This window comes from Panthera uncia, chromosome X (assembly GCF_023721935.1).
Source record: "Panthera uncia isolate 11264 chromosome X, Puncia_PCG_1.0, whole genome shotgun sequence".
In the NCBI taxonomy this organism is placed as follows: domain Eukaryota; kingdom Metazoa; phylum Chordata; class Mammalia; order Carnivora; family Felidae; genus Panthera; species Panthera uncia.
The window spans coordinates 32,531,099-32,552,601 of record NC_064817.1 but is presented as its reverse complement, the minus strand read 5'-3'; the positions used below and the strand labels follow the sequence as shown (position 1 = coordinate 32,552,601).

At 43.8% G+C, this 21,503-nt stretch overlaps 1 protein-coding gene across 4 annotated transcripts in view; it reads right to left on the bottom strand.

Annotated features, from left to right (window-relative positions):
* Nucleotides 1-21,503, bottom strand: part of TSPAN7 (tetraspanin 7) — a 140,747-nt gene that overhangs the window by 262 nt on the left and 118,982 nt on the right. For 2 of the 4 annotated variants that reach the window (XM_049643697.1, XM_049643694.1), the window contains 2 exons: nt 16,225-16,300; nt 15,087-15,960 (listed from right to left, as the gene is read on the bottom strand). The exons of 1 other annotated variant lie outside the window; for it this stretch is intronic. In XM_049643697.1, coding sequence (XP_049499654.1) covers nt 16,232-16,300 — 69 coding nt within the window. In that variant the 3' untranslated portion in view covers nt 15,087-15,960; nt 16,225-16,231. Of the gene's footprint in view, nt 1-15,086; nt 15,961-16,224; nt 16,301-21,503 lie in introns of those variants that run through there. One more of the 4 variants, XM_049643695.1, reaches the window with a different exon arrangement.

The window sequence follows — 21,503 nt, the reverse complement described above, 5'->3', positions numbered from 1 at the left end:
TTGAGACTCTCCCTCCCCCCCAGAAAAAGAGGCAATATAGCATGGTGGTAGTGACCTTGGGAAAGTTGCTTAACCTTCCTGTTTCTCAGTTCATTAATCTATAAAACAAGGATAACAAAAGCGCTTCCTAATTCATATTATTACAGTGAAGATTAAAAGAAATCATGTATATACAGCCTTTAGAAAAATTCCTGACATTAGTGTCATCAGTGCTAGCTATTTTTAGTATTGAAAGAAATTCTCATATTTGTAGCCCTGTATTCATTGCAGCCTTATTCACAATAGCTAAGAGGTGGATGCGACCCAAATGTCCATCCTCAGATGAGTGGATAAATAGGATGTGGTCTATCCATACAATGGAACATTATTCAGCCTTCAAAAGGAGTGAAACCCTGACACCTGCTACAACATGGATGAACCTTGAGGACATCACGCTGAGTGACATAAGCCACTCACAAAAAGACAAATCCTGTATGATTCCACTTGTATGAGGTATCTAAAGTAGTCACATTCAGAAAGAAAATGAAACAGAAAGAAACAGAAAGTAGAATGGTTATCAGGGGATGGGGGAGGGGGAAACAGTTGTTTAATGGGTACCGAGTTTCAGATCTGCCAGAGGAAAAAGTTCGTAAGATGGAACACACAATAATGTGACTATTCTTAACACTACCGAACCGTGTACTTTGCAGCAGTTAAAATAATACATTTTATGTTATTTTCCTTACCATAGTTAGAAGAAAAAAAAAAGACATTCTCTTCTGAACATGAGGGAGTTTCCGGGGCGTTGGGAACATTCTATATCTTGATCTGAGTGCTAGTGATAGGAGTAGGTTTCATTTGAGAAAATTCATCAAAACATGTTTATGACATGAGCACTTTCTGTGTGTCTCCTACACTTTCATGAGAAGTTTCAAAACAGAGCTACTCCCTTCTTTCAGTGGCTTGAGCTTGCGATCTCACAGCTGGGAAAAGCACACAACTGCTTGTGGAAGCAAAATTTTAAAATATTAGCATATATGGGGCACCTGGGTGGCTCAGTCAGTTGAGCATCTGGCTCTTGATTTTGGTTCAGGTCATGATCTCACAGTTCATGACTTTGAGCCCCGAATCAGGCTCTACGCTAACAGTGAGGACCTTGCTTGGGATTCTCTTTCTCCCTCTCTGCCCCTCCCCTGCTCATGCTCTCTCCCTCTCAAAATAAATAAGTAAACATTTTAAAAAATATACTAGCATATACGGAAATGACTACTAGTTCAAATAGAAATGACTCGTTAGCAAGCAGGTGTATTAAGAATTCAAGGAATTTGGGGCGCCTGGGTGGCTCAGTCGGTGAAGCGTCCGACTTTGGCTCAGGTCATGATCTCGCGGTTCGTGAGCTCAAGCCCCGCGTCGGGCTCTGTGCTGACACCTTGGAGCCTGGAGCCTGTTTCAGATTCTGTGTCTCCCTCTCTCTCTGACCCTCCCCCGTTCATGCTCTGTCTCTCTCTGTCTCAAAAATAAATAAACGTTAAAAAATTAAAAAAAAAAAAGAATTCAAGGAATTTAAACACCCTTCATACATTGTTACAACCTGAATAAACTACATAGGAAAAGGTGACACAATTCTTGCTAACCTGCACAAGAATTTCACTCACTTTTTTAAACAAATTGTTTTTTAATGTTTATTCATTTTTGAGAGATAGAGAGAGACAGAGCATGAGCGGGGAAGGGGTAGAGAGAGGGAGACACAGAATCTGAAACAGGCTCCAGGCTCCGAGCTGTCAGCACAGAGCCTGACGCGGGGCTGGAACTCACAAACTGTGAGATCCTGACCTGAGCTGAAGTCGGATGCTCGACCGACTGAGCCACCGAGGTGCCCCAAATTTCACTCGCTTTTTAAATCAACTCAGAACTCGGTGGCACAAAATATACCTATTTAAAAATTTTTTTAAATTTGTTATTATTATTTTTTGACTTGCTTTCCTACAGAGAAATCAGGAGAAAGCAGGAAAAAGGGATTATTTGATTTTTCTTCAGCTGAACTGGTGATGGAGAAACCCCAAATTGGGCAAAAGGCAAGAAACTATCAAAGTGACTGCCTTCTTTCTTTCCAGTGAGAGCACCTTGTCAAGGTGGGTAGACAGATTTCAGGAGCTCTGGCCTCATGGCTGTGATTGTATTTCTCCATGAAGATACAAAACCCCCAGGCCGCCTCTCCAGCTGCTGGCTTCACTTCCCTCTGTGTCACACCTTCTACGTCAGGCATGAGGCAGAAGATACCACTGAATTTGGATAGATGTCCCTGGTATGGCCAAGAAACTTTCATAATAATCTTACCTTTTAATGAAAAACGCTGCAGACTGTTTGCCTAAAGGGCAACAGATATGACTGATTGACTGATGCTCACCGTCTTGCCTGTCCAGATTAATTTTAACATATAGTTGTTTTGAACTTTAAATACTATCTCCCACAAATCTCATGGGACTCCGTGGGAAAGGGCACATTTATCCTCATTGCTGGCCCCTGCCTGTGAAGTTATTAATGACCCTTTCTCTTTTTCCCATGAAACTTTTGGAGTTGGTCTGCGCCAGGTTGCTGGCTTGAGAGGCAGGGGGCAGGTCGTGAGGAGGTTTGAAAGACATGCGGCAGTCACCCTTGGGCTTTCCTGGGGGGATTGTACTTTTTTTTTTAGAATCTCATTTTTAGGAGACTAGAGAGAGAAGCATAAGGTTGTGTTGATGTTTGCGTGGAAGTCAACTCACTACCAGCCTTTGGGCTGACAGCTCAGACTTCATCACTGTGTTTCAACTGTGATCTAGAAACCAGGCTGTGGGTGAATAGCAGTCCAGAGAAATGTCTTGGCCCCAAGGATTCTCCTCCCAACATGGCCTAAAGGCACAAACACACGTCCTCGAAGATGCCAGCGGGACTCTACTTACCGAAGACTCATGAGGAAAAGCTACTGGTGGCCTGGAACATGTGATCTTAGAGAGGACTCTGTGAAGGGAATTTTTAAAAATCTGGATTTCTCATTGGCTTATATTATGATTTCCGAGCCATTGTGACTTCATTTTTGGAAATTCTTCATTGGCAGTGATGCCCAATACTTTGGCTTTATGTCTCCCTCTACTCTTTGTCACGACCACCCATCCCAGGAAAACTGTCACATTAAGGAATCCCTGTTTTAAAAGTTTCAAAAATTTCTTGCAATTTATTCGTTTTTTTCTCTCAGCATTTTTAAATTGACGTATAATTAAAATACAGCGTTATGTTAGTTTTAGGTGTGCAACCTAATGTTTCAACAATTCTACATTACTCAGTGCTCACCACTGAGTGTAAGTGTAGTCACTAAAATTTTTGCAATTTATTTTCTTTTTTGAGAGAGAGAGAGAGAGAGAGAGAGAGAGAGAGCGAGCAGGGCAGGGGCAGAGGGAGAGGGAAAGAGAGAATCTTAAGCAGGCTCCATGCCTGGCATGGAGTCCAATGCAGGGCTCCGTCTGAAGGCCATGAGATCATGACCTGAGCTGAAATCAAGAGTTGGATGCTTGACCGACTGAGCCACCCAGGCACCCCTTGCAATTTACTTTTAAATTTAAAATTTCAACAAGGCTAGAGATTGCCTAGACTTATCCTTATCCCAAAGCACCTGTGCCCCCCAAATATCTTCCCAATTCTTGCAATCAGAATCAAGAAGTGAACATTTGGAAGATTAATAAGCACTGTTTACTCCCAAAGATCTATATGGCTAATATAAAATTATTTGGGGGGAGGGCCTGAAATAAAGTCTATTGATCATTCCAATCCTTGTTCTAGCTGATACAACAGCAATGATGTTACTGTCTTCCCCCTCCCCCCACCATTTTTGTACCTATGGGAGCATGTCTTCCTAATAATAGTGACGGTGTGGAGACGCCAGAATCAGGAAGATAAAAAGAAATTAGAGAACCCTCCAACCAAGTCACGATTTCCTGTATAACAAGGATCTTATGGCATACAGGTTTGTTGAAACTCATAGAGGCCGAAAGTAGAATGGTGCTTTCCAAGCGCTAGGGAGAGGGGGAAGTGGGGAGTTGCTGTTCGATGGATAGAAAGTTTCAGTTAAGCAAGATGCGTAAGTTCTAGAGATCTGTACATCATGCTTATAGACAACAATACTGTATTGCTCACTTAAAACTTGTTAAGAGGGCAGATGTTATGTGTTCTTACCACAATAAAAACAGAATGAAGATTACGGAGAAGATTACAATTCTTCATTCAGAACAGCTTGATGGACTAAGGGTTGCTCTGAGGCAGACAGCCAGGTTTTGGACTTCCTGTCTCTTCCTCGGAAGAAGGCCCAGCACAGATCTCTAACAAAGAAGGGTCGCGGTCTCTTTTGAAACGAAATGCTATTAGGTCAAAAGAACTGGGTGGATAGAGAATCGCTTGTAATAATTTATCTCCAAGTGGTGTGGCTACTCTGTATTTCCCCATTGATCCTATGTGCACCTGTCGACGGGCAGTGGGTATCTCCACGATTAATTTGTGTGAAACGGTACTCCTGTCTGGGGTAGGAATTCCAGGTTTGCAACATAAGCACATTCTGGTGTTTCCGGCTGTCGTGGACGCTGGGTTTGGAAGATCACAACTCTTGGAAGCCTTAGCACCTTCATCTATTAAATGAAAGAATACCTTCCTGCTGAAGGTACTGGCTCAGACTTCTTGCCTGTTATTATGGGCCGGCATGCATGTCCCACAGCCATCAGCTCAGTGTGGCCTGCTTCTTGAGCAAGAAAACAGAACTTCACACACACCTTCTCTTAGCTCCCCTCCACTTGTTCTGTTAAAGCAACTCTGGGACCACAGAGAACGGAACACACTGGAATTTAAAACATAGAGTCTGTGCTTGCCTGTTTCCGTGATTCAGTATTCGTTTAAAAAAATCGGCAACGCCTGATGCAGAATGAATTTGTTGAACCATCTTTCTGGGAGACAGAGGAGGTGAAAGGAAGAAGCGCCCCCCCCAAAGGTATCCTCTTCTGAATGTTCAGCCACCTTCTCCCCTCCCTCAACAATCCCCTGCTATTTGCTTTATGACTTAACAAATGCATAAGGCCATTCTGTTTACTGCCTTCCGCGGTTTGAGCGATCCATGTGGCTTCCTCCCCTGGAGGAATCTCACGGATAAATTATTGCATACAATTACATAAAATAAATTTAAACTGGATAGGGTGAGTAGCAGGCAGGCTGGTCTGAGTGTTTCTACTGAGTTAATCCCTGGTGAAGAGGGAAAATCGCTGCATATAAATGAGATCTTGCTGCTGTCTACACCAGCTGATAAATGATACCATCTGCTGGAAAGGAATCCTGAATGCCCTCACCACTCCCCCCGCCCACTTACAAGAATAGCCATTCTCCATTCATTATGCACTAGCTTCCATACACAAGGGGGATGTTGGACTGGGGTGCGGTGGGAGGCTGTCACCTCACCCCACTGGTAGAGGGTTCTAGTGAATTGACTTATACTATAAACCTGGTTCTCCAGGCGGCCAAACAGCCCACATTTTCAGGACACTGATCATTCTTAGGGTTCAGTCTGTGGCTTAAATCAGTGTTCTCAGACTTGGCTGTACATCAGAATCCTCCGGAAAGGTTTCACTCTCAGGTGATTCCAACGCACAGCCAAGTTTGGAAACCAGTGGCCTAAATGAGTACTTCTCAAATTTTTGTGAATATGCATCCCCTGGAGATCCTGTTAAAATGCAGATTCCTATTCAGATTTGGGGCAGGGCATAAGATTCTACGTGCGTAACAAGCTCCCGGTGAAGCCCCGCCCCAGGCCACATTTTGTGTAGCATCATGATCTAACTCCGTGATTTTCAAACTTTCTTCTGAAAGCTATGAAACCCTTTCTTCAACTCCAATCTCGCCGGCAAGCCCCATATACACAACACATAGAAACGTTGTGGTTCTGCAGGGGAAGGGCCAGAGCTCATCCACGAAGCTAGTCAACCATGATTATAGCACGCACACTCCTTGTGAAATGTGCACACACGGGCACAGTTGTTATGCTCTTCCGTATGAAGTTAGCTCTGCTTTGCAAGGGAATAACCTTGATTAGTGATTAACTGAATTTGTGGAAGTGTCTTCAGGGTTCTTATCGGGGGGGGGGGGGAGGTTTTCAGCACACTGCCCAACCCAAAGCTTCAGGTGGACCTCAGCTCACATCTAAATTAATTCCAATGAGATGGTGTCAGAGACTGACTGCCCAAGCTCAAAAACAAATTCAAACATATAGCGCAAGTTGGACCGTTTGATGTCATCGACTTCACCCATTTTCATTTTCTTTCTAAAATATATCACTAATTTCGTTCATTCACACATCTATCATCTGCCTGCTTCCATAAAAATTTAAGTCGCACGAGGCCAAAGGCCTGCTCTGTCTTGTCACCGTTGTAGCCCCATATTCAGGAGTGTGCTGGGGCACCCGGGTGGCTCAGTCGGCTGGGCGTCCAACTTCGGCTCAGGTCGTGATCTCACAGTTTGTGAGTTCGAGCCCCACATTAGGCTCTGGGCTGACAGTCTGGAGCCTGCTTTGGTTTCTGTGTCTCCCTCTCTCTCTGCCCCTCCCCCGCTAGCACTCAGTCTCTCTCTCTTTCATAAAAATAAACAAACATTAAAAAAAATTAAAAAAAAAGAAGTGTGCCTGGCACATAGTATGTGTTCAATAAATATCTATGAAATGATTGCATTGCTACAGTCCATCAAAAGTTTTTGTTTCTTTTAGTCCAAACAAGATTGGTCTGGACCTTCCCTTGATTTGCTGTCCGAGTCGGCCTCCCCGCCGTCACCACTCTGGGCTTCTATTCTTTCAGCCCAGTGGTCGTTGACAGCTGAACTGAACAGATCTGGAGCTCCAGAGACATATGTAAGCTGGCTACATGAAGATGGAAGTCACCAGCATATACCTGGCAACTGAGGTCACAGGGATGGATAAAATCGCCCTGGAGGAGAGCGTGCAGATGACCCAGGCTTGAGGTCTCGTGGACTCAATCCTTAAAAAAGATTATTTCCCATGCTTTGCCATAGCGCCCCAACATGCCCCACCCCCCTGCACACAAACTTGCACAGCCAGACTATCACAAGTGCCTTCGAGCCTGGAATGATTTCTAGATGCTTGCTATTCTGGAGAGGACTCTGGACATACTCATTTATCGGTTCATCAATGTCCCTTTAAAAATGTAACCTTTCTGCTACCAAAGAAATTACAAATAGAACCAATACCAACCCCACTGCTCCATTCCTTTCACTGCACCAAGCATCATTTAAAAGGATCCTCATGGGGGCGCCTGGGTGGCGCAGTCGGTTGAGCGTCCGACTTCAGCCAGGTCACGATCTCGCGGTCCGTGAGTTCGAGCCCCGCGTCGGGCTCTGGGCTGATGGCTCAGAGCCTGGAGCCTGTCTCCGATTCTGTGTCTCCCTCTCTCTCTGCCCCTCCCCCGTTCATGCTCTGTCTCTCTCTGTCCCAAAAATAAATAAAAAACGTTGAAAAAAAATTAAAAAAAAAAAAATAAAAGGATCCTCATGAAGTAAAGGTAATGGAAGAAAGGGTTAAAAATCCAATACCAAGTCATCTACTTTTAATGATTTCTCCTCAGGGTTATTTTACCAAGAGGTGTGTAGCAGTACAGAAATGAGACAATTACTAGGATTTTTTTTTCCCAAAAGAGAGTAGACACGCACAAATGAGAAAATCTTCCAAGATAAGGAAAAATAGTTTCGATATATTTGGAAACTTGCAGCAAAACTTGATTTTGCTGACCATAAGGAATTCTAACTCCTAAAGAAAAATATTTGAGGAAGCGGTGCAAAAAAGAAAAAAAAGAAAAAAAAAAAAGCAAGCCTTGGCCAGTCATGAAAAAATGAAGATAGTGGAAAACACCAAGGTTAATGACAGTGGAGTGTGAACTTACCTGTACAGAACCCTTCTTCCTTAGTTTAGTTACTGTTCTCGGTCAACTGTGTGTGTCATTCAGTAAGTCCCAAAGGGAAGCAAATCTAGTTGTGCCAGGCAGCCTGTCAGATGCCCCCCAATGATCCTAGCCGGCTGGCATTCACACCTTTGTGTGATTCCTTTCCCTTCTGCATGGACTAGACTTAGTCCCTGACTTCCTTTTAGAGAAGTGATGGCATGTCACCTCTGAGGTTAGGTTATAAGAAAGTGGCTTCTGTCTTAAACGTTCTCTCTTACTCCCTCTCTCTTGGATCTCTCATCCTGGGGCAGGTCAGCTGCCAAACTCCCCTACGGAGGGCCGGAGCAACCCTTGGGAAGGCCCCTGTGACGAGGGACCAAGGCCTGTCAACAATCACCTGAATGAGGCTAGAAGTTGATTACCTTGCCCCAAGCTGAGCCTTTAAAGGAGATCACGGCCCCAACCAATAGCTTAACTGCAACTTCATAAGACACCTTGAGAACCAGAGGCACCCATCCAAGCCGCACCTGGATTCCTGATCCCACAGAAACTGTGATAATAAATGTTCGTTATTTGAATGGCTACGTGATGGGGTAATGTTTAATAAATAAATAGGAAACTAGCACAACTGTATTCATAGAAGGTGTTACGTTGACCTTTTCACTATCAAGGGTACAAACCTAAATTATTCTACTAAAAAGATTAGTAGCTTGCATGATCTGCTATATACATAGAAATTAATCAACATCTTTTCCACATACCCCATCGTCTAAATCCGGTAGGTCTCCTATTACTCTTCTTTGAATTAAATTCCATTACTCCATGGACACATCACACATCCTGGGTCAAAAGGATCCAAGAACAGATCAATGAATTCCTCCTAGCCCGGTAGCTCTCTGCGACAATCAGTACTGGGTAACAGGTCACACTTTCTGTGCATACATTGAGTCTTTCTTAGCCTATTTATGCAGGTTATCTTGAAGGTTCTACTAGGAGACAGAGGCCACCACTTTTCCTCCTCCAAGAAACAAAAATCTGAGGATTATAACTATAAATCTAAATAAGAATCCAGGTTGGATCACACCAGTACTACTCAAGACATGAAAAGTTATTTATATTGAGGACAGTGGGAGAAACTATGACAAATCCATGGGATAAAAACAGTAATACATTAAATGGAAAACAAGACACAAGGCAAAAATAGAATGCCACAGAATTCTAGAGATAAAACAACAAATAGGGCTCAAGGAACAACTAAAATAAACTAAGACAATATATGTCCAGAGGACCAGTTCAGCTTCTGGCACATAGTTTAAGGACTTGGAGTTCATTCATTCGTTATTTATAAAGTAATTTGAGAACCTAAAATGGTCTTTCTTCTTTGCTAGTCACTGTGGGGATATAAAGGCAGTATTGACATTGTCCTCACCCTCAAGAACGCTATTAAAAGATCCTAAGCAACTGTGAGTGAAATTACTTACAAATGAAACAGAGAACAAGGGGACATGTAATACACTGCAGATAACAGAGTATAGGTCCTGGCAACATGAAACACTGGGGGGAAAAGGAAGCCATATACACTAGGCAGAACCTCAAATACTGGATAAAAAATATGTTTAAGAATTAACTATACATGGGGCACCTGGGTGGCTCAGTCGGTCAAGCATCCGACTTTGGCTCAGGTCATGATTCAAGGTTCGTGAGTTCGAGCCCTGCGTCGGGCTCTGTGCTGACAGCTCAGAGGCTGGAGCCTGCTTTGGATTCTGTGTCTCCCTCTCTCTCTGCCCTTCCCCCACTTGTGCTCTGTATCTCTCAAAAATGAATAAACATTTTAAAAAGTTAAAAAAAAAGAATTAACTATACATCTAAAGACAAAGATGAATCACCAAGATACAGAAACAAAGAAACTTAAAGCTAGAGCAACAGGCTCATGAATTGTGTTCTATCAATGACCAGGGTAGAGGGTGTGGTGGGATAGTGGACCTAACATGCTCAATACCTTGAGAGTTGAACCTCTACAGGGGATCAAGAGACATATCCTTGGGCCCACACTGAGCAATGATCTGTATCTCATGACCTTGCATAAATACAGTGAAGGGGAAAGTAGAAAAAAAACCTGCAGAAATAACAAGCATATACAGGTGTGCAGTCTAAATTTATACTATCTATGTTGTATAGGATTCCGCAAGCTGAGAAGCAACTATAAAATCTGGTTCTGGATCAACAAAACTTCTGGGTGCCTGGCTAAACAAATGCAAAATCTCTCTGCAGGGACAATTCTATAACCCAGATGGCATGGTATTACCACAGAAAAACCAATCCACTCTCTAAATGTAATGTGGTATCCTGGATTGGGTCCCTGAACACACACAAAAAAGGGCACTAGAAGCAAAATTGGTGAAATCTGCATGAAGTCTGGAGTTCAGTTAATAGCAATGTACCAGTACCCGTGTTGGTTTTTAAATATACGAGAATAATGTAAGGTGTTGACATTAGGAGGACTGGCAGGAAATCTCTGTATTGTCATTGCAACTCCTGCCTAAATCGAAAATTAGTCCAAAATAAGAAGGTATTTTCAAAAATCCTCACTGAAGAGAAGCTTACTTACACAAACTCAAAACACAAGAAAACAATCTACTATGAGTAATAGTCAGCAAACATAACATACAAGAGGATTAGCACCCACAAACTTTAGATACTAGAATATCTGAAAGAAAGGATAATGATAGATGAGTATTAGACACAAGATGAGAAGTCGGCAGAAGAGGCCATCAAAGAAAAAGAACAGAAAGTTTTAAAAAAGAAAATGAAAATGACAAATAATGAGACAAAATTGAGAAGAGAACTGGAAGACATAACTGAGGAAGTTATCCAGGATGCTCTCCAAGAAATAAAGACATGGGGAAAAAAAATGAAAGGCTCTAAGAGGCATAGAAGATAGAAAGTCCATTATATATGGAAAAGGATCATCAAAGGCAAAGAGAGAGTCGTACAATGATTTAGTGAGTCGTTTTTTCATTAAGATTTAGAAAGAGAAAAGTTGGCAATTAATTAAAAGTATTAAAACACTCAACCCAAGAGCACGAGGCTAGCATCACTGTTGTATTAGGTTTGAGATGCTTATTTTCTCCCAGGGTGTTACATGCAATGATGTCCCGGGCTATCCAGTATTAACCATGATTCAGCTATCCAAGGGAGGTCAGCATGCAATTATCTTTTCCCACACCTATTAAAAGAACAAGACCTAGTCCTGGGGGGTGGAGGAAATGGGGACATGTTGGTCAAAGAGCACAAATTTTCATTTTTGTAAGTTCTGAGGATGTAATGTACAGCGTGGTGAATAGAGGTAACAATACTGTACTGTATACTTCAAAGTTTCGGGGCACCTGGGTGGCTCAGTCGGTTAAGCGTTTGACTTCCGCTCAGGTCATGATCTCATGGTTTGTGAGTTCGAGCCCCGCGTCGGGCTCTGTGCTGACAGCTCAGAGCCTGGAGCCTGCTTCGGATTCTGTGTTTCCCTCTCTCTCTGCCCCTTCCCCACTTGTGCTCTCTCTGTCTCTCAAGAATGAATAAATGTTAAAAAAAAATTTAAAAAAAGTTTCTATGCAAGTAGATCTTAAATGTTCTCACCAAGACAATAACAAAATTGGGAATTATGTGAAGGATGTGTTAACCAACCTTATTGTGGTGAACATTTCACAATGTATACATGTATCACATTGTACATCTTGAGCTTACACAATGTTATATGTCAATTATATCTCAATAAAGCTGGGGAAAAAAAGAGTCTTCTTTTTTGAGAGAGAGAGAGAGGGGGACAGAGGATCTGAAGCGTGCTCTGTGCTGAAAGCAGTGAGCCCGATGCGGGGCTCAAACTCATGAACCACGGGATCATAACCTGAACTGAAGTCAGACACTCAGCTGAGTTACCCAGGCACCCCAAAAAAGTCTCAATGGCAACTAGTGAGAAATGATATCACTAGGGAGAAATGATAAATGATATCACTAGGGAGAAATGAGAAATGATAAATGACCTCAAAACGAACAATTAGACTTATTATTAACAACAGTGAAAGCCAGGAATACTTTCAACTACCAAATTAGAATTTTAGCCCCAGTTAAACTATCATTTAAGAGTACAAATGACATGCAGATTTTTCAAAGATTGAGATAATTTAGCACATATAAATAAACTCCTTGATAAGCTAACAAACATGTACTTCAAAAAAAAAAAAAAAAAAACCAAACAAACAAACCCAAAATTGAACCCCAAAGGATGAGATGCAAGGAACAGTGGTTAAAGAAACAAAACAGAACAAAAAACTGGTATGCAGGTAGGTAAATCTAAATAAGCCCTAAAAACAGTGATGGTCATGATTCATTTTGGGAGACAGTAGAAACACAATGTCAGGCAACAGAAGCATGGAATTTAAGTGAGAAGTGCCTAGAATTAACACACTCCGAGGTCTTTGTGTTATTTTGGAAGAAGATAGAGATTCTGATTAATTTTATATTTCGGGGCACCTGGGTGGATCAGTCAGTTAAGCATTGGACTTCGGCTCTGGTCATGATCTCACTGCTCGTGAGTTTGAGCCCTGTGTTGGGCTCTGCACTGACAGCTCACAGCTAGATGCTCAGAGCCTGCTTTGGATTCTGTCTCCATCTCTCTGCCCCTCCCCCACTTGTGCTCTGTCTCCTTCTCTCTCAAATATCAATAAACATTAAAAAAAATTTAAAAAAGCTTTATATTTCAAGTATACACATTAAGAAATTAAGATTAACCACTAAAAGAATAAATATAATGTATAGTTTCCAAAAAAAAAAAAAAAAGAGGCAGGGAAGAGAAACAAGAAAGAAATGTAGACAGGAAACAAATGTGCTAGAGATAAAACCAAATCCTGTATATCCATAATCACAATCCATAACTGGATTAAGCTTTTCGGTTGAGACTTTCTCATATTGAGCCAAAGAAGAAAATATGCAGCTACATGCTGTTTAAGAGATGCATCTGAAATATGACACAGAAAGGGCTGGAAGCAGAGGGGTCTGGAGCAATAGCCTTGCAAATATTCATCAAAAGAAAAGTAATCTTAACATCTGTAATCGTCAGCCAAAATGAACTTTAAAAGAAAAAAATCATAATTAGGGATAAAGAGGGTCAGTTGATAATGATGAAGGAAATAATTCATCAATGAGACATAATCATGAACTTGCATGTCCCTAACAATATAGCTTAAAAATACATGAAGCAAAAATCGACAAAATCCACAGTCACGGTGGGGGATATTAGGGCATCGTCCTCGGAACCCAATAGGTCAAATGGACAAAATATTCCTAAGAACGCAGATAATTTGAACAGTCCTAAAATTTACTACTTGAATATATTTACAACCTTACTCAAACTCTGCACCCTATAATCAGAAAATATACATCCCTTTCAAGCACACACAGAACAAACTGGAACCACATACCAGGGCACAAAGCAAGCCTCAGCAAATAACAGAGAATCTTTATCTCACAAACCAAGTTGTTTTGAACAAAAATGCAGCCTCAAACTCTACACATTTGGAAACTTAGAAAACAAAACAAAACAATTCCTGTATGATTCAGTGCATAAATCCTAAAGAAAACTGCAAAATGTCTAGAATAAAATACAACCAAAATTGCAAACCAAAACTGAAGCAACTAAAGCAGCACTTTTTTTTTTTAGCACATATTAATGAGCTAAGATACAACACAAAAAGTTAGAGAAAAACCCAAAGAAACTCTCAGAAAGATCTTAATTCTCTCAAAATGTTGACCTTCAAAAAGTTTTTTTTAACTTTTATTTATTTTTTTTTTCAACATTTTTTTTTAAATTTATTTTTGGGACAGAGAGAGACAGAGCATGAACGGGGGAGGGGCAGAGAGAGAGGGAGACACAGAATCGGAAACAGGCTCCAGGCTCCGAGCCATCAGCCCAGAGCCTGACGCGGGGCTCGAACTCACGGACCGCGAGATCGTGACCTGGCTGAAGTCGGACGCTTAACCGACTGCGCCACCCAGGCGCCCCAACTTTTATTTATTTTTGAAAGAGAGAGCGAGAGAGAGAGACAGTGTGAGTGGGGGAGGGGCAGAGAGAGAGGGAGACATAGAATCCAAAGCAGGCTCCAGGCTCTGAGCTGTCAGCACAGAGCCCAATGCAGGGCTTGAACCCACAGACCATGAGATGATGACCTGAGCTGGAGTCTGACGCTTAACCGACTGAGCCACCCAGGCGACCCTAAAAATGTTGATCTTTTGAAGATGAACTATCTGAAGGTGTGGGGCAGTGCCCTTTGTAAGCACCGATGTATGTTCAGGCTAATAAATGCATATGGTTAGAATGCCATCTCTGTCCTCATTACAGGTTGTTCTACAGAGAAGAGGGGGCTTTTTAGATCTACTTTTTTGGGATCAATATATACTTTTACTAGTTTCTTTTTTCCTCTAAGGGGACTCATCAGGAGGAAAATACAGATCGCAGATAACATATGCTGTACCTATTGCTAAAACGTTCTTTTAACCAAGTATAAGGATTCCATACTTTAGTATAAAGCAGGGCATGGGGATGACGGCATGGTATGATGTCATTTCTTCTCTAGACTATCTTCCTTCAATCCAGAGGAGAAAAAAGTAAGGGAAAAATACACGCTCATTAGAAACAACAAAGGAGAGAATCGATGCTCATTTCCTTTTTTTGTTGGTTTGTCTTAATGACATTCAGACTTTTGAAAACCGCTGAAATCTTTCTGCCTCTAGCCTGAAATAATGCGAAGCATCTATTTTTTGCGGCCAACAGTAATACATCCTGTTCATGATAAATGTTTTAAGTTCCTGAAGTGTCCATAAAAAAAACCTAACCCTTCAGCTTTGACACTGCCCGAGGCTGTTTCGGTAGGGTGAGAGCATGCGTGGAGCCGTGTGTCAGCGTGGAAGGTGGTCCTCCTCCAATCCCCCGTGGAACGAGATGAAATAGAAATACGTGTTTAGAAACTTACACAACAACCAAAGAACAAAACAAGGCAAGTTGTAGTGATTCTATTTATTAATACATGTATCACAAATGTTTCACAATATCAATGCATTCTTGTTGGCATGCTAGACAGAGGCATTGTTTCTGAAGGTCTTCTAAAAATATTTTGACTTTGTTCTCCCTTCACACTCATTTTTAAATTGATTCGATGAGGTCCTCGATGTCTGTAATGTCAATGCAAAGAAAAAATACAGAAGTAAAATAACACAATAGCAATTAATTGGGGAGAAACAGAAGTAATATTTCCTTCACAGGAAGTAACAATACGGCTTGGTAACAGGATTATACAGGTTTCAACCAGAGGCATAGGTGCACTAAACTGTCTACACATACCCAGGCATGTAACAATAATGAGCAAGGAGGAGGCCACCTAACGCTCAGCAGTTCCCTTCATGCGTGACGCATGCTTTTTTTCCCCGCATGGACAATTACTGATGTATCTCTTTACGTATCCTAGGCAGCCTGAAGAAGGTAGTAAGAGCCTTAGTAAAGGGAAAACCAAACCAAAGGAGGTTAAGCCAGAAGAACAGCTAGCTAGCTGCTTATCTACATCAAGGGGTATGGCGTTTATCGATCAGGATGAAGGGCTAGCAGGAGCCTTCCACACTACATGCAGGGCCCGGCCGGGCCAGTGATGGTGGGATGACCAGTCACCTACAATGAGCTGCAGTCGGACCAAGTACAGATGGAGGATCTGGTGCGCACGGGGCCTCAGGTGGGGTCCGCTAGGACCGGATGCAGGGAACCTGGCTACACTCTGGCACACGGGGCTTCACAAAATGGAACGCTACACATGATGCGGGCTGGAAGGCGGAGCAGAGACTGTGTGGGCGGGTCAGTTGCACGCTGGGTGGGGGGTTAGGGAGCGCGGGACAGGTGTGTTATGCACTGTGCTCTGACATCCTTTGCAAGTCTTTCAAAGATTGCCGTGGTTCCTTTTTAAAACGGGTCTCTTAGGCCATCGTTCTTGAAAGACTATGAGAGAAATGAAAATATGTGAGTGACTCACCATTACTAAGGACTGAAAAGAAGGTGACAGGCTGGAAAGGGCACTACATTTTGCACAAGAGCAGTGATCACATCTCCTCCCCAGCACCACGGAAACGAGGTTTCAGCACATGCACAGGTGCCCCAGCGAGCAAGTAGTTAAGTGGCCAGGCGGTACCCTTGCCCCTTTGAAGGGTAGTATGTGCCCCAAAGGGAGAACCCCGAAACTGAACGCTCCCCACATCCACTCACCTTCTCCTTACACCATCTCATACTGGTTGGCCGTGATGAACCGGGACAGACAGCAGGCCAGCAGCATGCCAATCAGCTGGTGCCAGAACGAGAAACGAAGACCAGAGTCTCAAGTCACGGAACGACACACGCCTATGACCCTCTAGATGTAATTTTTTTTAAACGTTTATTTTGCGAGAGAGAGAGAGAGAGAGAGAGAGAGAGAGAGAGCGCAAGCATGCGCGAACAGGCGTGTGTGCGCACGAGTGGGGGCGGGGCAGAGAGGGAGGGAGGGAGGGAAGGAGAGAGAGAGAGGGAGAGAGAGAGAGAGAGAGAGAGAGAGAGAGAATGAGAATATCCCAAGCAGGCTCCACACTGTCGGCGCACAGTCCCACTTGGGGCTCGAACTCACGAACCCGTGAGATCATGACCTGAGCCGAAAGCAAGAGTCAGACGCCTAACTGAGCCACCCACGGGCTCCACCCCTGGATGTAATTTTTGACAACTGAGGGTTTTTCCATGTGAGTGAGGAAAAGGGCACTAGAGAAAAAGATCAGAGGTGATCTCAACAGTGGGGTCAAAGACTTCGGGAGTCTCGCTGCTCAGGCAGGACAGCTGGAGGCTCTAGAACTGGCCATAACGTCCCACTGCAGCTTGCTCTGGCCGCTTGAAAGCAACTTTTGACACATAAGCACTATTTAAATTTGTTCCCGTGTTAGGAGAGTAGTGAAAACACTGAAGGACCACGGAATCCGTGAGGTCTTAACAAAAAGGCCAACATTTAATTCAAAGCTGTAAACACATGCACTGGGAAGAGATCTCAACGTGGTATGCCACCTCAGCCATACCTGGCTGACGCGAGCACAGTTCTTTCCTTGAGACAAGGAGACACTATTCTTGACCAGGTGAGTTTGCCAGTAAGAAAGTCATGGCTCGTGAGAGGGAGGTGTTAGGGAGGGGAAGGGGAAATCAGGGTTTTCTCTTTGTCTCTAACCATGTAGATATTTTAGGCCTAAACGAGCCCATCCACACTGAAGGCCCAACTCCTAGGTTTTAGGGGCTCTGGAACAACAGAGAGCAGGATATCCCCACCTCCTCACAAGACTTTGACTTCAGTAGCACAGGTGGATCTGATAAAAGCTGCTGTGACACCATCCAAACATCCTCAAGCACAACTGTTCTGCTTATTGGAAATCAAAATTCTCATTCCTGACTCTGGAGGATCAGCATTCTTTGGACAGGAACCTGACTGTGCACTTGAGATAAGAGGCCTGCAGCTTCTCTTGGCCACATGGAGTCCCTTCTCCTTAAGCAATTGGCTTTTTTTTTTTTTTTTTTTTTTTTTTTACTGGATCAAAGGTGGGAATGACCTTTACAGATAATCTGGCGCAGTGTCACTCCAAGTGTGGCCCCAGGACAGCAGCATCAGCATGCCGCGGAACCTTGTTAGAAATGCAAATTCTCAGGGCCTCACCTCAGACTTGTGGGACCACACTCTGAGGCGTGGGGCCCAGAAGTGGTGTTTAAGGGGCCCCTGGCTGGCTCAGTTGGTTAAGTGTCTCCGACTCTTGGTTTCAGCTCAGGTCATGATCTCCCGGTTCGTGGGTTTGAGCCCCACATCGAATTCCGTGCTGTCAGTGAGGAGCCTGCTTGGGATTTGCTCTCTACCCCTCCCTCTCAGAATCAATAAACTTAAAAGATAAAGAGTTTGTGTTTAAACAAGGCTTCTGGGTGAGAGAAGCACTCAGCGGCAGTCCAGGTAGTTGCCCTTATCTTACAGGCGGAACAGGTGCAGCCCACACCAGGTCCCAGTGTTGACCTCTGTTCTGTTGGCTTTCCACCCACCCATTCAGGTTCCCGTCCATCTGGCTACCTCTCTTGCTGAAATCTTAGATTCTTATCTTCCTCTTCAAAAGTAAAACCATGCTGTGAAATATAAAAACTATAGCCTCTGTCAGGTAAGGAAAAACCACCACCTTATTGGGCTCGCCCTCCCTCCTACCAAGGCTCTGGCCAACCTCATTTTGTGCCACAAGATACACAGTCCTGTGCACCTGGCACCAAACCACCAAAGGAACCATGGCTGTAACCTCGAGAATTCTATGGCAAGTGACACATTAAACACCACCCCCCCAATGATTGTAAGGACTTTGAACCTCGTAGCTCGTCCCTTTTCATTAGAACTGCCATTTTCCAGGACCACTGCCATACCAGAACATAGTGGGAAGGTTTAAAACCCAGATTTCCGCCAAAAAAACATGTGAGCATTAGAGCAACAGCATATTCGAGTATATCCAGCTCTCTAACCCTTCCCACCTCCCTGTACAATGTTACCATCCCAACATTCCAGATAAAACAACGGGCTCAGGGGAGGAGAAAGAATCTTCCCCCAAACCACACTGGTAACTCACATTGAGCTCCACCTGTTCCCCTGGAGGAGGACAGCCCCTTTCCTTGTCCCCCACCCCTACAGCTCGGCCTAGACCTTGTCCTTTCCAGAATACCTCCTCCGTCTCACATTACTGGGGGTTCTTTTCTGCTTCATTTTGCAAACTTCAGAGAGAGAGGGCTTTCAGTGGGCATCTCCTCATTTGATTTCGAGTTCCTAAACTCTTCTTTCTTTGTGAAGCTTATCAGTTTCGTGTTTTCTCGTTGAGCTCATGTGTGCTTGAAACACGATAGTTACCATTATGCTTCATGGTTTGCAACGCTGCTAGAATTCAGTACTTTCCGACGCTCCTGGCCTCTGTGGCAATTCATGAGCCATACAGCCCGAAATCTCTTTAGAGTGTTTAAGTATTGCTTGTATCCAAAATCTCTGATTTCAAGGAAATAGAGCATGTGCCTCCACTTGTTTTTTTTTTTCCAGAACGGGAACGGCATCATTCTTAAGCACTGGACATACCTTCTCACAGAAACAGTAACTTTTAAAAATATTGGCACAAATAAAAGCTACTTGCTTTTAAACTTACTTTAGTGTATATTTCTGGGGCACAAACACACCTTCCTATTTGCCCATGGAAAAAGACAGATTCTAAAAATTATTATTTTTAAGTTAATTCATTTATTATTTATGAGAGACAGAGACAGAGAGAGATTGAGAGAGAGAGAGAGAGAGAGAGAGAGAGAGAGCGCGCGAATGAGCACACAAGTAGAGAAGAGGCAGAGAGAGAGGGAGACACAGAATCCGAATCAGGCTCCAGGCCCTGAGCTGTCAGCACAGAGCCCAGTATGGGGCTTGAACTCAAGAACTGTGAGATCATGACCTGAGCCAAAGTCAGACGCTTAACTGACTGAGCCACCCAGGCACCCCTGGAGTTACTGATTTTAAATTTGCTACTGCATTTTTAATCATATTTGCAAGAAACTTTGATCTCTCACCTCCATAAGTACCAATTAAGGGAAAGTCGGGGTTTGGGGGGAAGCATCCTATACTTAATAGCAGCTATTACCAAATGATTTGGGGGGTACATAACAGAAGGCCTGTTCAGCCAAAGTCATGGAAGACTCAGGGGGAGGACAAATGCTTGCTTGCCACTAGACGGAGAAGTCCATCCTTATTTAGATGATACTTTTTCTCAGGTTAGATACATGTAAAAAGCACCTCAAAGAGCAGAGGTATGTTCTGTGGGGTTCCGGGCTGCCTTTGAGGACCACACTGCTCATATGCATGAAGGATGCAGTACGTAGGCATTTGGACAGACTCCTGCTTTAAACCCCAGACGGAGGCAGAAAAGAAGACCTGGTCTCTTATGCTGGAAACCCCTCAGGACGGAGACCCCAGAACCACCACTTGCCATTCTTGTGGCTGGTGAAATGCCTAATATCATTCAGCCTATGGAGTTTTAGTCTCTGTCTAATTTTTGGAGGTAAACTTTTATTTTTCCCACTCTCTGCCTTGCCGGTACTATATTCTACTTTCTTTTGGGTCATGAAAACCTCTGGGAGGTTCTGCTGCTTCAAGAACTGAGAAACTAGGGAGGGGGGAGAGAGAAGAAAGGCCCTCTACTTAACAAAAGGGTGACTCCAGGCTTTCTCAAGGCGCTCTCACATAGATGGCTGAGCGGCCTGGGTGCCGCAAAGCTCTAGGGACGTGGATTGCATCACTGGGGCTCTGCAAATCACAGCAACAGGGCACATTCCTAGAGGTGGGAGAGAGGGGCTGGGGGGTGGGTTGCCCATGTCAGCAAAGGCAAGCGATGTAAGAGGAGATAGGCCAAGGGCGTCCTCCCTGCCATCACCATGGGAACCAAATGTGGCCCAAGACCTGATGGCTGAGGGGTGGAGGGAGGATGGCAAAGTTGTAAAGGCAACTTTTCCTTTAATGTTTATTTTTGAGAGAGAGGGAGAGACAGAGTGTGAGCAGGGGAGGGGCAGAGAGAGAGGGAGACACAGAATCTGAAGCAGGCTCCAGGGTCCGAGCTGTCAGCACAGAGCTCGATGCTGGGCCCAAACCCACGAACTGTGAGATCGTGGCCTGAGCCGAAGTCGGACGCTGAAGCAATTGAGCCACCCAGGTGCCCAAGGCAACTTTCTTAATAAGAAAGTTTCTTAATAAGAAAGTGACAAGCAATAGATCAAAAACTTAGATCTTTATAATGCCTGTGGAGATTTTACGCTTATGACTTCAGTGGGAAACTAAATAGAGCTTCCAAGTCTTTGGGAAAGTGCCGAGGAATCTGGTTTGACATAAAACTGTACAAATGCTATCTGGGACCATCTCAGGCCCTGAAAGAGGTGTAAGTAAATAGCTCCATTAACTTTCTTTGGCCATGTGTCATCCAGGCTATCAACAGCTTTGTCCTGCCCTCTACATGGAAGAGGTCAACAGGTCCCAGAAAAGAAATCCTGGTTCGTAATGAATCATCACAGCAGCCTATGGGCCCTGGGAGAGGCTCTGCAGGGGTGAGGGTCAGAGCATGGATGGGTAGGAGGAGGATCTGTATTTTGTGATGAGTACCTTCTTGCTTTCAACCCCACAGACTCAAACCCTTGCATTATGAAAGCACACAATGAGTTTCCCTTAGGTGCCACACCTGAGGCAAGAACAAGAGGGATCTTTGGCCCGAAGATTTGACATAGCAGGCCAGCTAGAGAAGTCAGAATTATAATCCTGGATCTAGAAGAGCAGCCTAATCTCAAGCAAGCCATTCAAGTCTCCCCCCTTCTGGAAAACACCTCTACCGACCCCACTCAGGACTGTAACATCTTGTGATGTAGAGAATTAATCCAGCCTAGTGAAGCCCTGTGTCTGTTTACATTGGATGCAGAAGCGTTACCACTTCTCCCCTGCAACACAC